Here is a 22,846-nt window from a genome sequence, read left to right on the forward strand (position 1 = left end):
TTGCAGCTTCCCTGCAAAATGCCGCAGAAATACTTGTCTTCATTCGTTGAAGGGAAGGTGACATTTCTGGACAAAGATGTGGGTGTGTGATTCAGGCAGTGTGAGAGCTGGCTAGAGGGGGAGTGACCACCTGCTCAAATGAGGTGACCTAAGAGGCTCATCAAGACCCCATTTGGCCTCCAAATAACCTCATTGACTGTCATGATTCCTTCTGTTTTTCTTCTGTGCCTGAAATTTTCTTTTGATCAACTCATATAGGTTATGTGGCAAAAACCGGTGACTACACGGGATGTTATTCTAGATACGTAGAATTCCCATATTCCAGACTTGCTGCTTTGGCAGGGTGAGAGCTTGGGACTGAGGAAGGACTCAGAGCCTGTCCTGGGATCTCAGTGTGGGAGAAATTTAAAGGAGGGAGGAGCAGAGATGCCCTTACAGCCAGAGGCTTCTGGTAGGCCAGTTTAGGCAGGAACCCTGGACAGTTTCTGGTCCACCTGGCAGGAGGTCATATGGTATTGCACTGGGAAGGTCTAAAGCAGAAATCTCTTTCTGTTTTTTTTCTCAGTTTAGCTCAAGCAAGTGGCACCCCTAGCCAGAGAGCTGTTGACTTTCAGTCAGCCAGAGGTATAGCAAAAATGTTTCTGGTATGAGAAATCTTGGATACATGTGAATTTAAATGAGATCTTATTTGTGTATTTACTTTCCTAGTCCTTATTTGTCTTAAAAATTCCTTGGAATGTTTGACAATTTCTAATTTAAAGCACTTAATTTAGAGACCTTGGAGGGCTCTTTATGGTTTACACACATGACTTCTGAACTTTGGGTCACGGCATCCCTTAGTTTGAGGTCAGTGTTACTTGCTAGAGGTGGATTATGGGAGTGTTTTGTGGAACTACCTGTGGATTGAATGGTATACCTTCAGCAGTGTAACTTCACTTAGGTAACTCTGGCTGAGTTAGCTTTATAATTTGTTTATAATTTAAACAACATGGGGGAAAGATAATTTAGCTAAATTACATCTATGTTTTTATTACTGCCAGTAGTGCTTGAGAATTCATGGGATTTTCTTTTTTTGCACTTACGTGTCTGTTTCTCTGCTTCTTTAAATGATGTATTACTAAATTATTTTGCCGAGGATTGCTGGACGAATTGTAGCAGCAGCACTGCTACCACCTAGTGGACAATTAATGCAATTAATCATTCTTTGGCTTGACAACTTCGAAACACACCTCGGTGACTTCAAAGGGTTCTGGTTTTGAATAGAGCAGTATCAAAAATATTTTAATATATTTTGCCAGATATGGAATCCTATTTTACTTGAATCCACACAGAAAGCAATTAGCTCATATTTTAAAGTAGAGTACTAAAGTAGATTATAAATTAAGAGATGCCTGCAAATTGTAACTAGATACCTATTATTATATTTTAAAATTTGAACTTCGCATAATACTCTCTAACATTACCATGTTCAGTTCTATTTCTGGGAAACTTCAAATCATGGAATAATTTTTGCCTCTTTTGTTTCAGGCCTAACAGGTGCACCCAAGGTTCCTGACACCCTCTTGTTTTATTTCCAACCTGCTTTCCACACCTTAGCTGGCTGGTGTTTTAAAAACTCTGGTCGTGTCATTTGCAATCTAATGTTTTCAATGGCTTCCCATTGTTCATATACTGATTTTTCTAAATCCTTAACCTCTTTGCTGTGCCTTATGGCCTTTACTTCCCTCCTCAGTCCCTGAACAAGCCCTTCTTCGCTCAACTCTCTAGGTTCCTCCCTCCCTGACTTTCTTCTTACAGGTTCTGAATAGTCACAGAGTTTGGAAGAGGCACTCCCTTCCTCCAGCTACTTGTGACTTATTTTTCAAGTTCCAGCACTCCCTGAGAGAGCCTTCCCCCCGCCCCCCATCCGGGAGGTAGATCTTTTAAATGGTCTTTTAATGTAATTTGTCTAGCACTTACTTGCTTAGTGTAAATTAAATCATGAACTATTAAATAATTAGTTTAATAGGTAATTATTTCATGTCTGTCTTCCCAAATGTCCATTGAAGGCAGAAATGCCTTCCTTTTTCATTGCTCTGCCCCTGATTGCTTACCAAAGTGTTTGGCATGTAGTAGACAGTTCATAAAATAAATGAGCTGAGGGACACCTGGGTGGCTCAGTTGGTTAAGCGTCTGACTCTTGGTTTTGACTCCGGTCATGATCTCACGGTTCGTGAGATTGAGCCCCATGTTGGACTCCGTGCTGGCAGTGTGGAACCTGCTTGGGATTCCTCTCTCTCTCTCTCTCTCTCTCTCTCTCTCTCTCCCTCTCTCCCTCTCTCCCTCTCTCCCTCTCTCCCTCTCTCCCTCTCTCCCTCTCTTTCTCAAAATAAATAAACTTAGAAAAAAATAAATGAACTGAGATGAAATCTAAACGAAGATGGGGTCTTTCACCAAACTGAGTTTTCTTAAATTTCCCCTTATATTTCTCCTTCCTTATATGCCCTCATTATAACCTGTGCATGTCTGCAGTCTTCCAGAGTTGGCAAATACCCTGAGGACTTTTAACTCCTATATGGCTGATCCTCATCAACACCCTGTGTGGCTTGCTTAGTCATTTGTTCACATCATTTCTTTTTTCTAAAGAAGTAGGCAATTTGCCAGGTTTTATAATTACAATAGATTCACTTTTATTATTACAAGTATTAAAAGATCCAAGTAGTTTAATAGACCGATAGCGTAAAAGAAAGATTAGGATCTGGAAAATTTACAGGGAAACAAAAATAAGAGCTCAGGATTGGAAATAAATGAAGAGTGAGAACTTGGAAATAAGGCTGTCAGCATTTTCTACTAGTATGGATGTTCCATGACGTATCTGGCAAGGTACTTGATGGCTAGCATCGTTTCTTCACAGGTTGGCCGAATCTGGGATTCAGGGAGGACAAAGCCATATCTGCCTTTATCCCGGAGTTCGAAGGTAAAAGAATATTTGATTCCTTGGTCATAAGCCCAGTCATCAGAGCCCCCAGCAGCAGGATCTGCAATGTGCAAACAGCAGAAAAACAGAAAAACAAAAAACCAAAAAACTTAAAATCCAGGAAGAAAATTAAAAAAACAAAAAAACACACAAATGAAAGATGGTAATTTGTAATTACAACTGTTTTACAGGGAAAAATATTCTAGAAAACTGGATTATAAAGGCTATGGGGGTGTTTTAAAAACTCAGGACAATCTTACCTTTAAGCTTAATTATAGTGGGAATGACATGTTTCATACTCCAGGAAGTATGTAATTTATAATATAATATAAACTTCCCACTGTGCTTGTATGCTATAGTAGACTATAACATATGTAATTTGTTGACAAAATATATATAGTTTCTGGAAAAAGAGTATTTGTGTCCTGGGAAAATAAGGTAAGCTTCGTGATGACTGGTGATAGGCGAGAACTCCAAATCCCGAGGAAACAGGGCTGAATGATGAAATTGGAGCATCTTGAGGGCAGTGCTGTGCCTTTATATTGGTTTCCTCAGGGCCTGGCATCTGGTCTGGCATAGATTGGGCATTTATTCAGCTATTCATTCAATAACAGTTATGATGTTACTGCCACGTGGATTTTATATTTATTCAGTCATTAGCTCATTTGTTCATTCATTCATTGATTAATTCATTAATTCATTCTTTGATCTGTTTATTCCGTCAACAGTTGTACAGCCCTCACTGGGCAGCAGGCCACGGGCTGTACTCTGGAGGTGCCAGGATAGAGGCAAGATGTGACTTCTGCCCTCCGAGGTTTATGGTATAATGGAAAAAGAACCTTCATTGAACTAGTCTGAATAAAATATGCAAGAAATTCACAATATATGACTAAGTGGGCTATTTCTGTTGGAACCCTGTAAGAAAACAGTATGCCCCATATGATTCAGAGCAGTTGAAAAAAGTCCAAGAGTACAGAGAACTGTATTCAACATAAAACCTAAAAGAAAACAACAACCCAGGATTGGAGCCTCTCCAGCTGCACAGGAGGCCCTGTGATGACAGGACTGGCCCTTTTCCCTTGTATTTTTAGTCCTTTCAGATCTGGGGCAAAAAGAAATCATGCACAGGCAAAGGAAAATAGAAGTAGAAGTGGAAAGTGGGGCCTGCAGGATGTGCCTTCCTAGTGACACTCAAACTCTGTAGCATCTAAGTGAAATCTGAACTCTGGGGTCCAGCCCCTACCGAACCCTCTTGCTGTGTGTCTCTTGACATTTGCTCTAACACACTGAGTGACTGGTCAGAGGGGCTCACATCTATCCCTGGAAAGTGGCTTGAGCCCGAATTAGCCCTCACACCTGCAGTCTGTTTAGTCAGGGAAACACTCCTTCTTAATGCTTATCTCCAGCAGTTGTCCTTCCAGGTAAAGCTTCTGAGTCATTCTCCTGGGCAGTCATCCCTGATACCATGGGATGGGCTATTTGGTCCTAGGTGGTGCTCCTTCTTTGCTCATCCTCTGTCCTAGCACTTAGCATCCCTATGTTTAGTTTTCCTGCTTCCCTACTGTGGGTTCTTAGAAGACTGTGCTGGTCTCCCCCCCCCCCCCCCCCCCCCCTTTCCCTTTCTCCTTCTCTCTTGCCTTCTCTCCATCCTTCCTTTCTTCTCTAGCACCTAGTATGGGCCTGGCACATAGTAGTGGGAGCTCAATGGATGTTTATAGAGAGCAAATGTTTTTATGGGTTGAAAGGGATATTTTTTCCGAACAGAAAACTGACGACACGTTGTATAAAAAATTCACTGTCAGGCAAAAGCCACATGCTTCAGATGATCTAAGGAAAGTCTCTGGGAACCATTTGTCGCCTTTTTAGGCATGCAGTCTCTTTGCACAGTTCTGAAGCCAAGACTCACAGATTGTTGTAGCTCCTGGGCCATATGTGTACTTGGTGCCATGCAGTGTGGCAAGTTCTTTTACGGTAGCTTTAGCCAGGGCATTCTGCAAAAGAACCAGCAGTTAGTCAGTAAATAAGTGAAAGCACACACTGACAAACAAACAAGTATCTGTACATTATTTTTAAGACATTGAAGAGACACAAGACACAGTTTGGGTTAGTTTTCTACTTACTCAGGGCCCATTCTGAGTTTTTAGCTGACCTAGTCACGTGATCCAAGTCATTCTTGGGTGAGGATGTCTTACCTCATGCCCTCTCCAGGCACTCACTCCGAGCTTCCCTCTGTTCCACACAGAACGTGTTGTGTTGTGGCAATACCATTTGCTGGCCTCTGAGTTCTCAGTGATTTTTTTCTGTCTTTTATCTCCATGTCTGCAGGGTCCAGGCCAAGGCTTACCACTTAGTGGTTGTCCAGGAACTAATTGTTGGAACTCTGAGGACAATTAGCACTCTTGCCCTCTTATTTAAGAATTAGGTCCTTACATTTATTTCAAATCATTGTTGCAGTAACCGGCAATAAGTTCTATTTTAGTCGGAGGACAATCTTTTACTTTCTTTTCTTTTTCATTTACATAGAACTTAGTGTGTCTTTTCCCCCAGGTATTCTTATTTAGACTTGTTAAACTTTTTTTTTTTTTTAAACCTTAGTTCAGGCTAGAGAAATGAAGCTACAGTAATCTGTAACTGTCCCAGATATCACATTCATTGATACAGTAAAATGTCACTGTATATTAAGAATTAGGCTATGTCTGAGGATTAGTGTGGCAAATCTGTATTGTCTCTGGTGCTTGTACAAAGAGAAAAACTGGAGACAAGGAGGTCTTTGTGGTTGTGCAAAGAGGTTGTCTACCTAATGCAGGCAAACAAACAAATCAAATATGTACAAAGTAACCCCAAACAAAAGAAAACAAAACAAAAACTACCTGGAAATGTGGTAGGTTATAAAGTCAAGATGAAATAGTATTATATGAGCTGGGGTAAGAGTATTAAAAACTACACATATGAACGATTGGATATTCAATATAGTGTTTGCTGCCATCATAGAGATTCTTAGGAATTGGCAGTTCCAGGGATGAGGGTGGTTCTGGCTTTGAAGATTTTTAGACTGAAGAATTAGACAACATCTATTTCAAAATGAAGAACATTCGAATTCCAGAATTTAAAAAAGTGGCAAGTATTAACGTGTGTGTGTGTGTGTGTGTGTGTGTGTGTGTGTGTGTGTGTGTTTTAGAAGCAGCATCGTTCTCTTCAAGGATCCACTGCTTTTCTGTTCCCCTGCACCCAACTACTCAAGGGCAAGGGCTCTATACCCCCAATCCTCCCTAACTCCCTAACATCCACTGACATACTGCATATTTAAATGAATCACTTGAAAAGGAAGGCCTGACTTGGCTGTCTTGGGAATAGATTTGAGAATCTGATTGTTTACTACAGAATTAGCCATAATTCATTCTGGTTGTGAAACTAGCCATATTTCATACTTTGGCATCATGATTATGTCTCGTACATATGCTTGGAAAGCTGTGAGTTTGGTGATGAAATCAAAATACTCCGGGTATTGCAAAGTAGGAACTTCCCTTAGTCCTTGTTCTAATATCAAAACCAGTTTCGTGGTATCTTATGTCAAATTGACCAGGGCATGGCTATAAAACTTCAAGGTTCCAGCTCCTAAATTGCTAATGCTTTATCAACCAAGTGGTAAATTGGAAAATTTAAAAAGAATTATAAAATAGAATAATTCTATTTTTTTAGATTTTCTGGTTTGGTCCACTGAAATGGGGTAATCAGTTTCTTGGAACTAATTTATTGTTCTCAGAGTTTGGGGACAGTGACTTGAAACTTGTAGGGTTTTACTTCCCTTTTTTTTCCCCACCTGGTAAACGAATATATGCTTTCTCTTACTGCATGGAATCTTTCACTGTTGTGGTCTAAATGTGTAGCCCTGTTGTTTGAATCTTATTCTGACCAACATACTAGAGCCAGGTCTCGTCTCTACCCTCTAGTACAGGGCCTGCTGCAGACTGAAATGAGAATAATCTATTCACAATTGCATAATGCTCAGAATAGATTTGAAACCATCTTTTACAGATGTGAAACATGGTGAGGTACTAATTATTTTTAGTAAGTAAATTGTGTATTTTCTCCTCTTCTGTAATTTCATTAACTTGCATTCATCTGAGGATATCTGTAGTTATTTTTCTGTAATGCAGAACCTCGGATCCTAAAGCACTCTTATTCCTTCCCTACTTACCTTTCTTAGGCTTTTCATCTGTTCTGGGTTTTTTTTCCCCTGTCTTTAAGCCTTGAATTATTACTTTTAGCTAGAGATACAATTCTAAGAAGTTCTGAGGGTCTCAGTTTCAGCATTATGACTATGATTAACAGTACCGTATTGTACTTGAAGGTTGCTATGAGAATAGAACTTTAATGTTCTCACCATAACGACAAAGCAACAAAATAGCAACAGCAACAAAATGATAATTATGTGAAGTAAAGGATGTATTAGCTAATGTGGTGTCCATTTCCCAATGTATATGTGTACCAAATCAACACACTGTACCCCTTAAACCGATACAATGTTATATGTCAATTATATTTCAATAAAGCTGGAGAAATAAAGAAGTGTGATTCTTCAGGATTAGTTCCAAACATGAACAGTTATGAAGACTAGAGGAGATTTAAGACAAGAAGGTCACTGTCATTATCTATTAAACTCCTGAGTGCCTGTTGACCTTCAAGTCTCTTAATAAGGTTATTGGTATGACATAATATTTGAGTTATCTGACAAAACCGAAGGGGCCTACTTGTGATCTGTTCTCTCTTTTGACTTATCAACTTACCATTGTAGTCATAACTACCATTAGGGCCACACAAAACCGTGCAGTTTGCCTTTCCTCAAAGTGATAATAACCAAGTGCTTTCTAAGACTTCGTAAGCATCTTCTGGAAGTGGTTGTTCTGCCTTTGTTGCAGACCCCAATATCTCAGATTGATGTTAGTTTAAAAAGGATGTTAATTTGTTCCTGCCACTGGTGCACATTGCAGGAACCTTTAGTTTGTGTCAGCCTTTGCTCTCCTTGTCCTCAGTTGCTCTAACCTCTTGATACCTACTCATCACTCATCTTCTGAGTGTCACCTCATCACCACATCTCTCAGTGGCTTTCTCACCTTCTGTTGAAGTCCGGCCTCCTTTTGGGCATAGAGTGCGGGCTAGGCCCTCCCTCTTCTCCCAGTCTGCACCCCTTGCTGTGCATTCCTCTTCCTTCCGAGCTAGGTTACCTTGAGCTACTTCTTACCCATGCCTGCCTCTTCTTACCCCCATCACATTGGGTATCCTTCTCCCTTTGTTGAAGTTCTCTTCTCATCTTTGTTGATTTGGAGAATTACTGTTGTCCTTCCAGATTCAGTTTTAGTGTCACCTTCTCTGTGAAGTTGCCCCTGACTCTCTTAGAGAGCATTGATTCACCCCTCTTTTGTGAAAGCTCATACCACTATCAGAGTTCCTGTCACTCTATTCTATAATGAATTGTTTTTTTGCATCTATTTGCCCCACCCCTCAGGCAAGCCCCCCTGTGGAAAGGGATTCTTGGCTATTTACTTTGTATCTGCAGCAGATTGTATAGCATCTAGCACATGGTTGGTTGATTGAGTCTTATCCTCGGACTTTGGGGCGTTACAGATGGGCCTGATTTGGGTGGGTGTGCAGGATGCTGAGCTCTGTGAAGGCTGGGACATGTGTGAGTAGAGATTGGGGATGTTTGTGGGGAGGGTGGTGGTACCATGTAGTGATAGTTGATGGGTTGCCACAATTACACGATACGTCTGCTGTGCATTTTACTTATTTCCAGTAATTAAAAAAAAAATGAAGTGTGTGGACCCTTTCTCTCAGCTTCTCCAAAGCTAAGAGACAAAAAAAAAAACCAAAAACCCAGAACAGACATTAATTGACCAAAATATCATATTTTAAATTCCAATGATCTTAACAAAAATCCCTGGAATCACTGTGGGTCTTTTCTTTTGAAGAGTTCAAATACTTTCACAAATGTTACTCATTTATCTTTCCAACACTATCTGTCCACATTTCATCAGCATAGAATTTTCTAGCAAAATGGAATGCCACGTGGGGCAGCACGCTCAGTGGGAATGTTCCAACCAAGCTGGGTGACTGACCCCAGCCAGGAATGGTAAAAGAGAGATAATTCCTGCATTCGCTAAAATGTTAGAGTGGTAACTCCTTTCCCTTGTACATTTCTGTAAAAAGGGACTAAGACAGCTGACGAAAGACCCGCAGAAGCAATGGCACATCAGAAAGCATGATCCACATCTTGAAACTCCAATTAAAGACTCTTTCTATACAACCTGTTATTTGAGGGACATCTTACATCCTTGCTCAATGGGTTCAAAATAAGAACTAACATTTACATAAAACCTTAGACTTTACAAAGAGCTCTTGATAAGAGCTAGATATTTTTATCCCCATTTTACAGATAAAAGAACTGAAACTCAGAGAGGATAAAAGAACTTTCCCAAGGGCATGCAGCCCCATAAGTGGCTGACTTGAGCTAGGTTCTTCTTGCTTTAAATCCTGTGCTCTTTTTCACTTCTCCTTGTGGCCTTCGAATACTTCAAAAGAAGTGTTGCTGGAGCTGGTTTTACCAATTGTAAAGAACAGAAGGAAGCTAAATATAAATCAGCCTCAGAGAAAACTTTGCTTTCAGTCAAGGCCAAACATGGCCAGCCTTTATTAATCCTTAGATATGAGTTTCCTACCATGTCTTATGCATGTTCTCTTTTGTCACCTGTTTTCTTAAAAAGAGGCCTTGGTCATAGAGCAAAAGACAGAGAGAGTCTAAAGTGTCACATCTAACTCAAAGCCCAAGAGACAAAAGACCAACTAGTGTAATGTTTCTCAGGCTCTGAGCTCCAGGGGGCTGGTAAGATGAATAAGGCAAGGGTGTTCTTTTCCACTGACCTGCGTTCCCAGATAACATGTGATCAGGAAGCCCCTGTCTCATGGCTGTGCCCATGGTCTTCACTGCAAGCCAGAGTCATGGGAGGCGGGGGGCTGCCTCTTCGGGTCTTCCGCTGGTCCATTATTCCAGTACAAGGAAACAAAAGTTCCAAACTGACTATGGGGTATAAGCCAATTCGAAGGAAATTTTCTCCAGAACTTTGTTTCTAACTGGAAGTTCTGAGTTTAACTATTCCTCCGGGTGAATACATGTGATAATGGAAGCATCAAAATGATCTTTAACTGCTGTTTCCTTCCTTCTGTTCTGTGATAATGGGTAACTTACACCAAGGGACCAATGAGGAATTTAACTTTTATAATTTTGATGCAAGAGGAGAAGCCTGCAAGGCCCACAGGCAGGCACTGAGTAGAAGGCCTTTGGGACTTGAAAAGACAAACATGTTTCTGAGAAAAACAGGAGGGTAAACAAGTGCAGGCTCTGGTTGCGAAGCCCGAGATTAGAGAAAGGCAAGGAGTTAGGGGAAAGGCTTGGCTTGGGAGAGCTGGGCCTGCCCGTCTTGGCAGAGCTCATGGGGAGAGTGGGAATGCTTGCACTGATGTAAAGCAGTTTTTTCTTTGGCTGATCTACATACATACTTTTCAGCTCTTTAAAATCAAGGAAAATGTGAAAGGTGAGTCAGCTGAAGTTGCAAAGTCTAGAGTATTTGTGTGTGTGTGTGTGTGTGTGTGTGTGTAGGTGGTACTTCTTCCAAATAAATATTAAAAAATAAATGCTGTATAATGAGAACGTACTGTATCTTTTGCACTTCAGATTTGCAGAACACTATAAACTATTTGTGAGGAGGGTGAAAGCCAGGGGCCTTGAGCCAGGAATGTGACTTTGTTCTTATCTTAGTTTTAAAGCAGGGTTTCTCAACCTCAGCACTCTTGACATGTGGGCTGGATAATTCTTTGTTGTGGGGGCTGTCCTGTGCATTGTAGAATGTTTATCTGCATCCTCTGGCCTCTACCCACGAGATGCCTATAGCACTCCTACAGTTATGACAACCAAAAGTGCCTCTCTGACATTGCCAAATGTCTCCTAGGGGGTCGGCCGCAGCGGGGTGGGGGGGTGGGTGGGGGGGCGCAAAACTAGTTTACAGGAAAGTCAGATAAAAGACATAATTATGGTAAACACGAGTGTATTTTAGAGACAAAATTGAAAAGGAGGACAACCATTTTGAAGGTTCTCTGAATGCCTATCTTCTTTGCTGATGATGGTATAAGTGTCTCTTAAACACTGCTGCTAGGTCAATGCTGCTAAAATATCACTTTACTAGCCAGGTTGCCAGATTTAGCAAAAAATACAGAATGCCCCATTAAATTTAAATTTCAGATAAAGAGTGAATACTTCTTCAATATAAGTCTGCAATATTTGGAAGATATGTACACTAAAAATTGTTATTTCTCTGAAATTCAAATCTAACTGGGAGTCCTGTATTTCAGCTGGCAATCATATTTACCAGGTTACAGGCTCTAGGGCCTGCTATGACACGGGACTCATTGTGACGTTTAAGTCCCTCCAAAATCTCCTTACTTCACTCCCGCTCTTCCTCCACAAGAACACTTGAAACAGGCTGATCCTTCTCATCCCTCTCCATTTTTCAGTGTCCTTCTTGCACATTTGTTGGCTCTTCTGTCTGCCTAAAATGCTCTCTTCAGCCCTCTGTCACCCAAACCCTGCCCATCCTTCAAGGCCCAGAATAAATTGTTTCTTTCTATAACTTTCATTGAATAGCTTTATCACATGTTACCATTTTCCTGCCCTGCATTCCTACTACTGTGCTTAGTTTGAAACTCCACATTCTGTACTTCTCTTGTACGGTTTCTGATATCTGAGTCTTAACATTTCAATAAGATCTGACGTTTCTAATAGCAAAAACCATGGTTTACGCTGAGCACTTGATAGGTACTCAGTGAAATTTTTGGTAATTACCTGATGAGCCATGTACTGACCAGGCCTCTGTAGGAGAACTTTAATAGGCCAAGAAGTCACTTAAAGTATATAGTGATAAAACAACAACCAGTTTCTCTAATTAAATAAATTCTGCGGTTGTCATCTAAATTTTTTTTTTTTTTTTTTTTTTTTTTTGTATTATAAGTGAAATTTAAAAGTTCTGAGAAAATACCTGAAGTGAATATTTTGTGTCTCAGGTCCTGGTCTGCCTTAGCTGCTGGTGGCCTGCCTGACAGTGGGACTATATCCTTGTCATTTTTGTTATTAGGCAGGGACGTGGGGACAGCTGTGATTGGGTATGCACATGGGCCTGCAATTATCCACCTTCTAATCACAGCGTTTCTTCCCTCTGATTTTTATGTTTATCTCTAATCATGGTCTTGCTTTGTGCTCACATGCTTGGGTGGAGCATTGGATTTCTATCTTGGTAGCTCATTAGCTAAAACTTTAATTAAGAGGTAGTGAAGTGCCATTGGACTAGAAGGTGTTAGGCTTTAGGAATGGATTCTTCTCTTTCAGTCAAGTTTAATAATTTTTCAGAAAGACCGTCATCTTTCTCCTGGTTAGAGAGTATATGCCCATGAAAGTATGGGCTAGAGTCATAAAGCCTGGGCCCTGAGAAGTTAGGCATCTCAGCTGACCAGTGTAAATCCTTAGCAGTATCCAGGCACAGAGGTAATAATGTGTTTGTGGGAAGAAAGGCAATTTGATGACTGTTCTGCAAAATGGCTACATGGGCTACCCAATGTGTGGGTGTCTCTGGAAATTGGGGCAGTCTAGTCCTTCAGGATCCAATAGCTCTAGGCCCAAGGCTGTCTCTACTACTGGTGTTGGCTTAGCAAAACCTTCATTATTGCAGCTGGTAAATGAGAAAGCAGAACCAGAGAAATTTCAAGATTTCCAGCTGTAAAGTTCCATGCTTCTAATGTAGAAACGTGGTGTGAGAGGTATGTCCTGGCACCTTTGTGTGGTGCATATCAGTTTCCAGTTTGGTCAGTCTGGGGAACGGGTCAAGATACTTAGTTGACCAGTTATTATTCTGGGTTCCTGCTTTTGGACTTAGAAATGGTATTATGATAATAATAATTATTATTAATAGTGCCACATAGGCCCTTTGGCGGGGAAGATGGACCAAAGATTTGGAGTTTCTTCCCTGCTCAGTAAATGCAAAGATATAGATAGTTTTGAAAACCTTTTCAATTAATTCTCCTAGTTTTTATTTACTCTGACAATAAAGAGGTCATACGATCCAGCATTTCATTATCTTTTAGAATTTTGGAAATGTAATTATATTCTTTTTGTGGGCCTTAAAACTTCTTCTGATGATAGTGATAGCTTCATATTGAATAAGTCAACACCGAGGAACTGGATAGTGTATGAAGCCATTGGAAACTCACAGTGCACTTTGTATTCTTTCTTTAAATAATGTAGTATGTGTAAAAGCAGTTAGCAAAGTGGAAAGCATTATACATGTAAGATATTTTTATGATTCTTCATATTTTTCACTGATCTGTAGACATATTTTTTGGTAGCTTTCTTTGTAATTCATGCTATTACTTCTCTTGTTCTTTTACTTCATTGGTCTTGTGCATTCTCTGAAGGTTGTCTCATGATATGAATAATTGTCAGGCAATCACATGTAACATCTTTCAGAAATGAAGCCACATTTTTATCATGACTCATGTATCAAAGATTGCCGTGTGTCCTAAATTTGCGCTGAGAATTCTAATATAGGTGCAGGATAATTTCCTTCAGTTTACAGTCTTATTCTCCTTGAAGCATTTTTTTTTTTTTTTTTGCTACAAATATAATCTTGTAGGTTTTATAAATGTAAAGATAAATAAGAATCATATCCATATCTATGCACTCAATTCTGTGTAAGACAAAGTCCACTTTAAGAAATTCTAAGTTATTTATAATGTGGTATGCCAAGAATTCATCTTGTTAATCTTTCCCTACCTTTAGTTTTCTACAGCAGGATCACATTTTTTTCTAGCTGAGAATTAATTTAAAAGCACTAGATTTGGATGGAACATTTACTGTACCCAGATCAAGACTTCTACTTTTTGTTCTTAATATCCTCATTACAAATAAAAACTGTGAAAAAGCCAACATTTTTCTTTATGAGAAACTCAGATTCTTTTTTGGCTATGTGTATTTACTCATTAACACTACAGTTGTGAGTTGCTCTAGCAGAATGTACTTAAGAAGTTAGTGAATTGGAATTATGCAAAATAAGAAAACGATGGAAAGGATCTCTAGTTATTCAAAAGATTTAAGTTATTTTGGGGTGCTGGATTAAATTCAGATTCCCAATGAATCAAATAATCAAATTAACATTCACTTTAGATTTTACTAGTGACGCTTAAGTATTTCTTTTAAGACGCTAGGCAAAAGCTTAATCATAGAAAAAAATGATTGGAAATTAAAGTAACTTTTAAATCAATTACTGTGATATAAGTACAATTAAATTTGCAGGTCAGCCACCTATCTTGTCATGCTCAGAAAGGGTAAGAAGTAGCATATATTTTTTCTTGAATTTATTGGTTTCGTGAATATAAAAGTAAACATCCAACATAAGATTATTTTATGGTTTGTATTTTTTGTATTATGGTTTGTATTTTTGTATCCAGATTATGAATATTTTACTGGATATAATTCTGTTTATTCCAATTCTTTGTTAATTAGAATTAACTTATTCCCCAATAAGAAAAAGTATTGATGATTTGTGAAGCAGCTCATTTCCAAAGAACACTTTAAAATTTTTCTGTTAGCATTAGTCTTTTAGAATTTGGGTTTAAAACTGGATATATTAAGCAAACTGGATATATTGATTATTGTTACACTTAATATGGCTTTGTCTTTTTCTTTTCTGATGTGGCACAGTTTAAACATATTCACATGAATAAAGCAAACAACATAGCCCCACCTTCTTTCCTCAGGGACTGAAATCTGGGATTGAAATGAGGATCTGACCACACCCATCTCTGGGATAGCAGGACTGTGAGCACCCACTGGGAACACTTAACAGATGGAGCATAATTGGAAAATTGAAATAGTTAATGGTTCCAGCTAATGATGTTTTCCTTTGTTTTTTTGGCTGTGGACAGGGAAAATGGGAAGCTTTTTGAAAAATAGATTTTTTTTTTTTTTAATGAAAAGGACGTAGTTTTCTAAGAGGCTGAGTTATTTTCCCGTTTTGCTCTTCACAAAATATTTATAGTATTACATATTTTATTTGGTCTCTGAAAGACTGAAAGTACAAAACAACAGTTTCCAGTTGTTAAAGTCACTGGCTCTTCAAATTTATGCATTTAGGTAAGCCAAATATCTATGTCATTGTCTAAGTGGGAGCCCCCCCCGCTCCCCTTTATTTTTTGGCATAACTCAAATGCTTTAAATCTTACACTTGTTCTTAAGGTCATTGTTCCCAACTTATGGCAGCCAGATGTTTCATAAACTAGAAAATATTGTTTGAAGGATTCAAACCTGCTGATTTTAAAAAATTATGCATTGATATGTGATATTTGTTAATGTGAATGTTATAAAATTCTTATATTATTTGACGTTTCATGTGGTTATATCATGATTTTCTAACAAGATTGCGTTTTTTTGTGTCATAGACACTTAAATATTTTTTTGCATTATTTCCTATATCTAGGAAGTACCCATTCATACTATTCATTCATTGATTGCTTTACTACTGTGTCTCATATAATCAAACAGTGGAATAAGCAATTTTAAGATCTTATCACTTAACCCAGTATCAACCAAATATGCCAAATTCCTAATGACATCTGCCATGCTCTGCCTATGTCAGATCCAGCTCAAGGCAACTTGACAGAATTGACTTTCTGTTTGTGTGTGAGATGAAGCAACCTTGTTGATTATCCCAGATGCATCTGAAATCATCATGTAGTTAGTACTGTGGTGAAGCAGGAGTAAGTGTAGCTATTGTCATTTTGACAATTAGCGACTAAACTGGTTTAAATGTTGGGAACTGTTTCCCCCCATTAAAATCATATCTCTTTTAGCCAATTTATCAGCCAATTCCAGATTCCTTATAAATCTGTACTAAGTTTTTTCTTTGCTTCTACTGCCGAAAATTAATGGAACTTTTAGAAATTGTTTTTATATATTTTTTTTCTCAGGAATAGGATTTAAAAATTTTCAACAGTGAAATACCATATTTACTACCACAACTACTTACCAGCTCAGCATTGTTCTCTGTGAGTTTATAATCATAGGAGTAAGGATAGAGCATCATTTGGGAGTATGAGTGGATTGTCACATATGCTTTGATGGAAGAGAGGTTGCTGCGGATGAAATTAGCCAGGGCCTTGGTCTCTCTTTCGGACTCTGCAGCAGGTCCACAGTAAGTGTCATCACAGGGCTTTCGAGAGGCTCCGACTTCTACAAAAACATGTCATTAATGGAATGGTCACCTACTAAAGTTCTTACAAAGCATGTTTCAAACTTCCAAATTAGAGAGTTAAAAATAAGCTGTTTTTGGGGCTCCTGGGTGGCTCAGTTGGTTGAGTGCCTGACTCTCGATTTTGGCCCAGGTCATGATCTCGTTGTTTCGGTTTGTGAGATCAAGCCCCACGTTGGGCTCAGCGCTGACAGTGTGAAGCCTGCTTGGGATTCTCTCTCCTCTCTCTCTCTGTCCCTCCCCCTGCTCATGCTCTTTCTCAAAATAAATAAATAAACTGAAAAAGAAAAGCTGTTTTTATAGGCACCCTCGTGATCATGTAGGTATATAAGGCATGCACATACATTTAGTCATGAGATTAGGGTCTTATGTTTTTAAGCTAATGGGGTAAAAAGTTGCATGTGAAATTATCAGTGTGTCTTTGTGTAGTATTATACAATGAAATCTCAATATAGTGCACGAAAATTAATAAGGGAGAAACTAACATACATGAGAAATTTTCTTATTACTTGTAATCATTTTCTGAGAGTTGAATCACAAAATTGTAATTATATCACATTTTAATTTAAATAATTATTTAATGACTGTCTCCTCTAGATGATACATTTCAAAGTAGTAGAATTCTGTCTGGATTGCTCAGCCTTGTGTTTCCAGCATCTAGCACAGCTGGGAACACTATACAGCACACAATATATTTTTTTGAGTGAATAGATAAACTGTGCTTTCAGAAAGCTAGAATTCTAAAATGTAAACCTTGACATTTTTTCTTATTTTAGACACTGTTTTGTTTTCCTATGTTGTTTGTCCTCCCAGGCTTTTCAACAGATGCATGGCAAAATGGTCAGCTAGATACTTACTGCACCAACCAGCATCAAAATTTCTGTTGGGGTCTGTGCCAATGCAGGTGGTTCCAATCTGGGTGGAGCGAGTCTTTCTCCACATTCGGTTCTGAAAGTGGATTGTGTGGTTAGGTCAAGTATAATAGGAAGTGGGTTGGTTTTAATTTCATCAGCCCCTCTCAGTATTGGTTCATATACCTTGGTCCAGGTGTAGATATAGCCGTCAATATTGACCACAGGCAAGACATAAAAGTCTAACACGTTGAGAAGTTCTGTCATGTGGCTCTCTTGTCCATAGGTGCGAATAGCCTGTGTATGAATTAGGAAGAGAATTTCATGGAAAAATGGAATGTGTGAAATTTACATAGACTGTATGAATATTGACTTTGGTAATAATATCTACCTATTGAGGTAGCTATTTAATATTTAAAAGGCAGTTAGCAAAATTTTACCCATAGTTTTGATTAAAATAGTTTTTAATTCTTCTCTGTTTCCAGGACATTCTGTTACATCCATATATAACTCGAATAATTATTTATTTAACTTTTCACTTTAAAGATGAGCAAAGATTTAATAAAACTAGACTATTAAAAAACATATTCATTTTCTAATAGTAACTGCAGTAAATTTTTTTCAAAGTGAGTAGGATATGAAGGTAAGACCTGTTTTTAGTAAGTAAGGAATGTCTATGGGTGGCTATGGGTGTTTCTGCTATCATCTAGAAATTTATTTAAGTTTTGTGAAACCTCCTGTAGATAGTCTCACTGGAGAGAATGTCCAATAAGGAAGAGGAATGAAGAAGCCCCCCTTTATGAAGTGAGCTCACACTGGTAGATTTTGGGTGGCTCTCACAAAAGCCTGCATAAAGATGAAAGTCTCCTTCTTACTCCTCTGTATTGAGAAGGGAACCCTGTTAAGGGACTAGCTACCCCTGCTAAGTAATGTGGACATTCCTCTATGAATGAAGGACCTCATACTCATTAATTATGTTCTTTTAGTCATAGTTCCTCAGCCACAGTGTCATGTTAAACTTCAATTCAACTCTTCCCTAGGCATTTTTGAGTAGACTTTAAAATAGTTAAGGCTTCTATGTATTAATAGTTTTAATATACTTTTTGTGACTCTACACATGTATATTCATTATAAAAACACATGATAAAATATGTGATGTTTAGTTTGGAGGAGCTACAGAACCGTGTTCTTTTTAGTGGTCTAATCTTAGAGATAACCAAAGTAATAATAAAAGTTTTTCCCTTCCAGAGGGCAGATGGCAAGATACCCATTGAAGTTAAATGGTGACAACTGGATACATAACATGTCTAGAAACCAAGACCATGACAAATATATACACAAGTGTTTCACACAAAAGACCGTATATTGTATATAATTATATTCTTAATTTTAAAAGTACTTCAATATTTTAAACTTTTAATTCTGAAATAATTTCAGACTTAGAGAAGAGTTGCTAATGCAAAGGGTTCCCGTATGCCCTTTACTCAGCTTCTCCTAATGTTATCATCTAACTCAATCATGGTACAGCGATCAAAGTGAAGGAATTAACATTGACACAGTAATATAAGTTAAACCATAGGTTTTATTTAGAGTTCGCCAGTTTTTCCACTATTATTTTCTGCTCTAGGATCCAATATACAATCCCACACTATGCTGGTTGTCATGTTTCCTTTGTCTCCTCTTCTCTGTGAGAGTTCCTCAGTCTTTGTTTTTTATGACTTTGACACTGTTGAAGAGTACTAGTCTGGTTACTTTGCAGAAGCCCCCTCAATTTGGATTTGTCTCAATTTTTCTTTATGATTAGAGGAAGGTTATGCATTTTTAGGAAGAATACCATAAAGACATTGTGTCTTTTCCGTACATAATACCCGGTGGTACATGATATTGATTTTGTCTTATGCTGATGATGTTACCAGTGATGGTAACCTTGATCACTATTTGGTTAAATAGTTTCTGCTGTTTCTCTACTGTAAACTTTGTCTTTGTAATTTAATACATATTTTTGGGGAGATACTTTGAAACTGCAAATGTCCTATTTGTCTTTAAACGTTTACTCACTAATTTTTGCATCCATACGTAGATTTTCATGAAATGATTATTACTGTGGTGTTCTAATGGTAATTTTCTCTTTTGTCCATCCTTTGTATATCCATTAGTTATAATTCTTCTTTAAGAAAGATTGTTCCTTCTTTCCCTTTTATATATTTATTGAATAATTTGTTTATATCAATATGGACTCATGGATATTTAAAAAATTTCAGTTAAAGGGATTTCACATATATCTTATTACAATTACAAGGAGTGAAAAACAGTATCATTTAGAGTAGGGACCACTATTCATTGTTGTTGTTGTTGTTTTGTGAAGTATACGACAGTTATTGTCCAAAAGATAATGACGAAGCTAGTGGTTTATCCACATTTACTTTTAAATGACCTCTCCATTATACTACCGGTTAGTCTCTCCACCAAAGGTGGGTGAGAAAGTTCTGATGAGTCCAATTTAAATAAATCAAATTTGATAACTGTTTTAAAATCTTACAGGGGTTCCTGGGTGGCTGAGTCAGTTAAATGTCCGACTTTGGCTTAGGTCATGATCTCACGGTTCGTTCGTGAGTTGGAGCCCCGCATTGGGCTCTGTGCTGACAGTGCAGAGCCTGCTTGGGATTCTTTCTCTCTCCCTCTCTTCTCTCTGCCCTTCCTCTGTGTGCTCTCTCTCAAAATAAATAAAGTTACAAAAGTTTACAAAAACTTAAAATTTTACCTTATAAATGTTCCCTAAAATTGGGAACTTGTAATTAGGATTTTTTTTTTCTGTGTTACTACTCTTATTATAGCCTGGTTATAAGAAATTGAAGTTTTTTGTTAAATAAAAAAACACTTTCTACTTCCCTCCGCCCAAAATCATTCTATATACTGACCTCTCTCACAAACCATTGGCAAAATGCAGGGGAAATCCACTCTCTGGCATGGAAACCACAGTCCATGAAAATGGCAGGCTTATGTGGTCTAGCTTTGCCAACCTATTGCAAGCAAAGAAAAAGGGAAACGGTGATTCATCACATTCAGGGGTTAACATTCACTACCCGTCTGGGCTTTGGATTCAACAGGTGAAACTTGACAGCAGCAAGAGATATATCCTGTGATTAAATTAAAACACAATACTAGCACAGTATGTTCTTGCCTCTAGACACTCACAGTGTTTGAACTGAAGGCTTACATGGCTGTTTATTATTTTTATTAAGCTTGACAAGCTCATATTTTTCAGAAGATGCTGATTACACTGCTTAATTGTACTCACGTGGGGGTTATTTTCAGCTGCTATTATTAGGTGACATGACCAAGACAACTGGATGAGTAATTAGAAGTAATCATGATTGTTGCTAATCTTGTAAGAATTTTCTTTCTCTCCCACTTACTCCTTGTCTTTTTATTTTCTTCATTAGAATTACATGACAAAAATGGCATTAGAGGACGACAGAAACAAATTGTTGCTACGCTTTGTAATGTTGCCTGATAGACGTGAAGTTTATGAACCTCTTTAGCAAATGGATTTGCAAACAACATCTGGGAGAGAAGAATTTCATCAAGGTAGGTGATCATTTACATTGCTTACAGGAATGTGGTTAAATTTATAGGACTTCTCTTATTTTATTGCATTTTCCTTTCGAATAAATCAAAATAATGATTTAAAAATCCACATATGATAAAAGAAGCTAGGGAATCTGTTTGATTCCCTGGGGCATATAGACAGGGAAAGAGTTATAACAATGCTGGGATGAGCATGTCTGTGTAACAGATGTTAATGTGTTAGAACTCGTTGATTTAAAGCCCTCAGACATGGCAAGGTCATGGTTAAAAATGATTACCTTGAGGAGATACATAGTGCGTCCTTCAAATGTGGTTCCGATGGCTCTGCGAGAGATGAGGCCTGGATTCTCAGTGGCAACTTGTTGAGTCCAAGCCTCTATCTACCAATGCAACCATTTGTGGATTAATGTGCCATTCTTAGTTCAGTTCCCAAAACAATGTCTGTCTAAATCATGTGCACATCATACCGTTTCCCATTTGTTGTACTTCTCATAACTGTGTCCAGTGGCACGGACCTGGCTGTCAAACTGGCCTTCTAACACAGATCTCAGGTTGCTTATCAATACCCTGCAATAAACCAAAGGGGAGGCTCCTGTGAACATACGAGTATTTCCCATTGAACATGTGCAAAAACTTAGAGTCACTGTGTTAGTAAATGGTGCAGTACATTCTCCACGGAGTCGCATGTGTCCTCTGATCATTCCTGATGCCCTTCAGCAGAGCTGCTCATCACAAAGAGTGAACATATCGTTGGAGAGTGCAGGTAAGGCAGGCTCTTTTCTCAGGCCAAACTTGAGATATTTACATTTCCTTGGACTCTAAATTCAGAAAATGGTTTCCCCTGGCACCTGGGGCATTCTGGATCAGGGCCTTGGGCAGCCACACAAAAGTATGCACTTGAGCCCTATCTATGGTCTTTCTTCCCCAGGACTTGCCTGGTTTTAGCACTAAAAGTCACATGTCCCAGGAACCAGTCAGTCCCAGGTAAACTGAGACAGTTGGTCACTTGAGGGCCTTTCTCTAGGTTTTGAGAAAAATGTCTTGATGGGTGGAAATTCAGAAATATTAATAAACTAAAAATTTATTATTAGGCAAAAAATTCTGGGGTTGAAGAACTAGTTTCTGCTTGCCTATTTTTGGTTGGTTTAAAGTAATCAAAGAATGGCTCTGTAGCAAAGTATTATGAAAATTGGTGACAGACCTTTGAGGCCTGCTTATTTCCGTAAATGATTGTTCAGGTGAAAGTTCCTATTATAAAAGGCAGGCTGGAAGGTGTGGATTATGTGTGACTTCATTTGTCTTTGCTACTTACTGTTGAATGTAAAAAGTATGTTCTGAAAGGACAAAATTTTATGAGCATTAATGTCCTGATCACAGCACTGTGAATATTATGGACAGAAGCTAGTTTGCAGAAACTTGTATTATCCACAGTGAAGCCTTGAAATGTTTTTATCTGACATACAGAGAATTGCAGCCACATATCAAAAAGTCTACTTCTCCTGTGGCTGCTCCAAGGGCTTTCTGATGAAGTGTGTCAGGGACATCCTCTGAACCTCCCTCTTAGTCTCTTCTTCGTTTGGTTAACTTGGGAACGAACTTGTGTCTGTTTATGGAAAATGCAATAAATTAATACTAAATAATATTTGCTCCCTAGCAAGAGGCAAATACTGTCATTTAAAATGTTTTTAAATGTTTATTTGTATATTTATTTTTGAGAGAGAGAGAGAGAGAGAGAGAGAGAGAGAGAGAGAGAGAGAGAATGGGGGAGGGGCAGAGAGAGAGACACAGAATCCTAAGCAGGCTCCAGGCTCTGAGCTGTCAGCATAGAGCCCAAGCCAGGCTCAAACTCACAAACCTGAACCAAAGTCAGATGCTTAAGGACTGAGCCACCCAGGTGCCCCCAGGCAAATACTATCTTAAGGTCTTAACTGTCTTAAGGTGGTATTGAAAAGAAAAGGGAAAAGGAGCAGACTTAAAAATTTAGCTTGCAGAAAGAAAGTTTCTCTTTGAGCAGCCCTCAGTACTTTGTTAGTATACTCATTTTTACGGCTGCTGTAAATTACCACAAATGTAGTATGGTATAAAACAACATGAATTTATTATTT

The 22,846-nt window shown here is 38.5% G+C and overlaps 1 protein-coding gene across 1 annotated transcript in view; it reads right to left on the minus strand.

The window, feature by feature from the left end:
- Nucleotides 1–2,669: 2,669 nt before the first annotated feature.
- Nucleotides 2,670–22,846, minus strand: part of CPB1 (carboxypeptidase B1) — a 33,541-nt gene continuing 13,364 nt past the window's right edge. The window contains exons 4-11 of the mRNA XM_042955102.1: nucleotides 21,209–21,308; nucleotides 21,020–21,121; nucleotides 20,072–20,173; nucleotides 17,340–17,450; nucleotides 17,160–17,250; nucleotides 16,081–16,283; nucleotides 4,863–4,947; nucleotides 2,670–3,017 (exon numbers count right to left, since the gene is read on the minus strand). Coding sequence (XP_042811036.1) covers nucleotides 2,830–3,017; nucleotides 4,863–4,947; nucleotides 16,081–16,283; nucleotides 17,160–17,250; nucleotides 17,340–17,450; nucleotides 20,072–20,173; nucleotides 21,020–21,121; nucleotides 21,209–21,308 — 982 coding nt within the window. The 3' untranslated portion in view covers nucleotides 2,670–2,829. The remainder of the gene's footprint in view (nucleotides 3,018–4,862; nucleotides 4,948–16,080; nucleotides 16,284–17,159; nucleotides 17,251–17,339; nucleotides 17,451–20,071; nucleotides 20,174–21,019; nucleotides 21,122–21,208; nucleotides 21,309–22,846) is intronic.

Source organism: Panthera leo, chromosome C2 (genome assembly GCF_018350215.1).
Source record: "Panthera leo isolate Ple1 chromosome C2, P.leo_Ple1_pat1.1, whole genome shotgun sequence".
NCBI lineage: Eukaryota > Metazoa > Chordata > Mammalia > Carnivora > Felidae > Panthera > Panthera leo.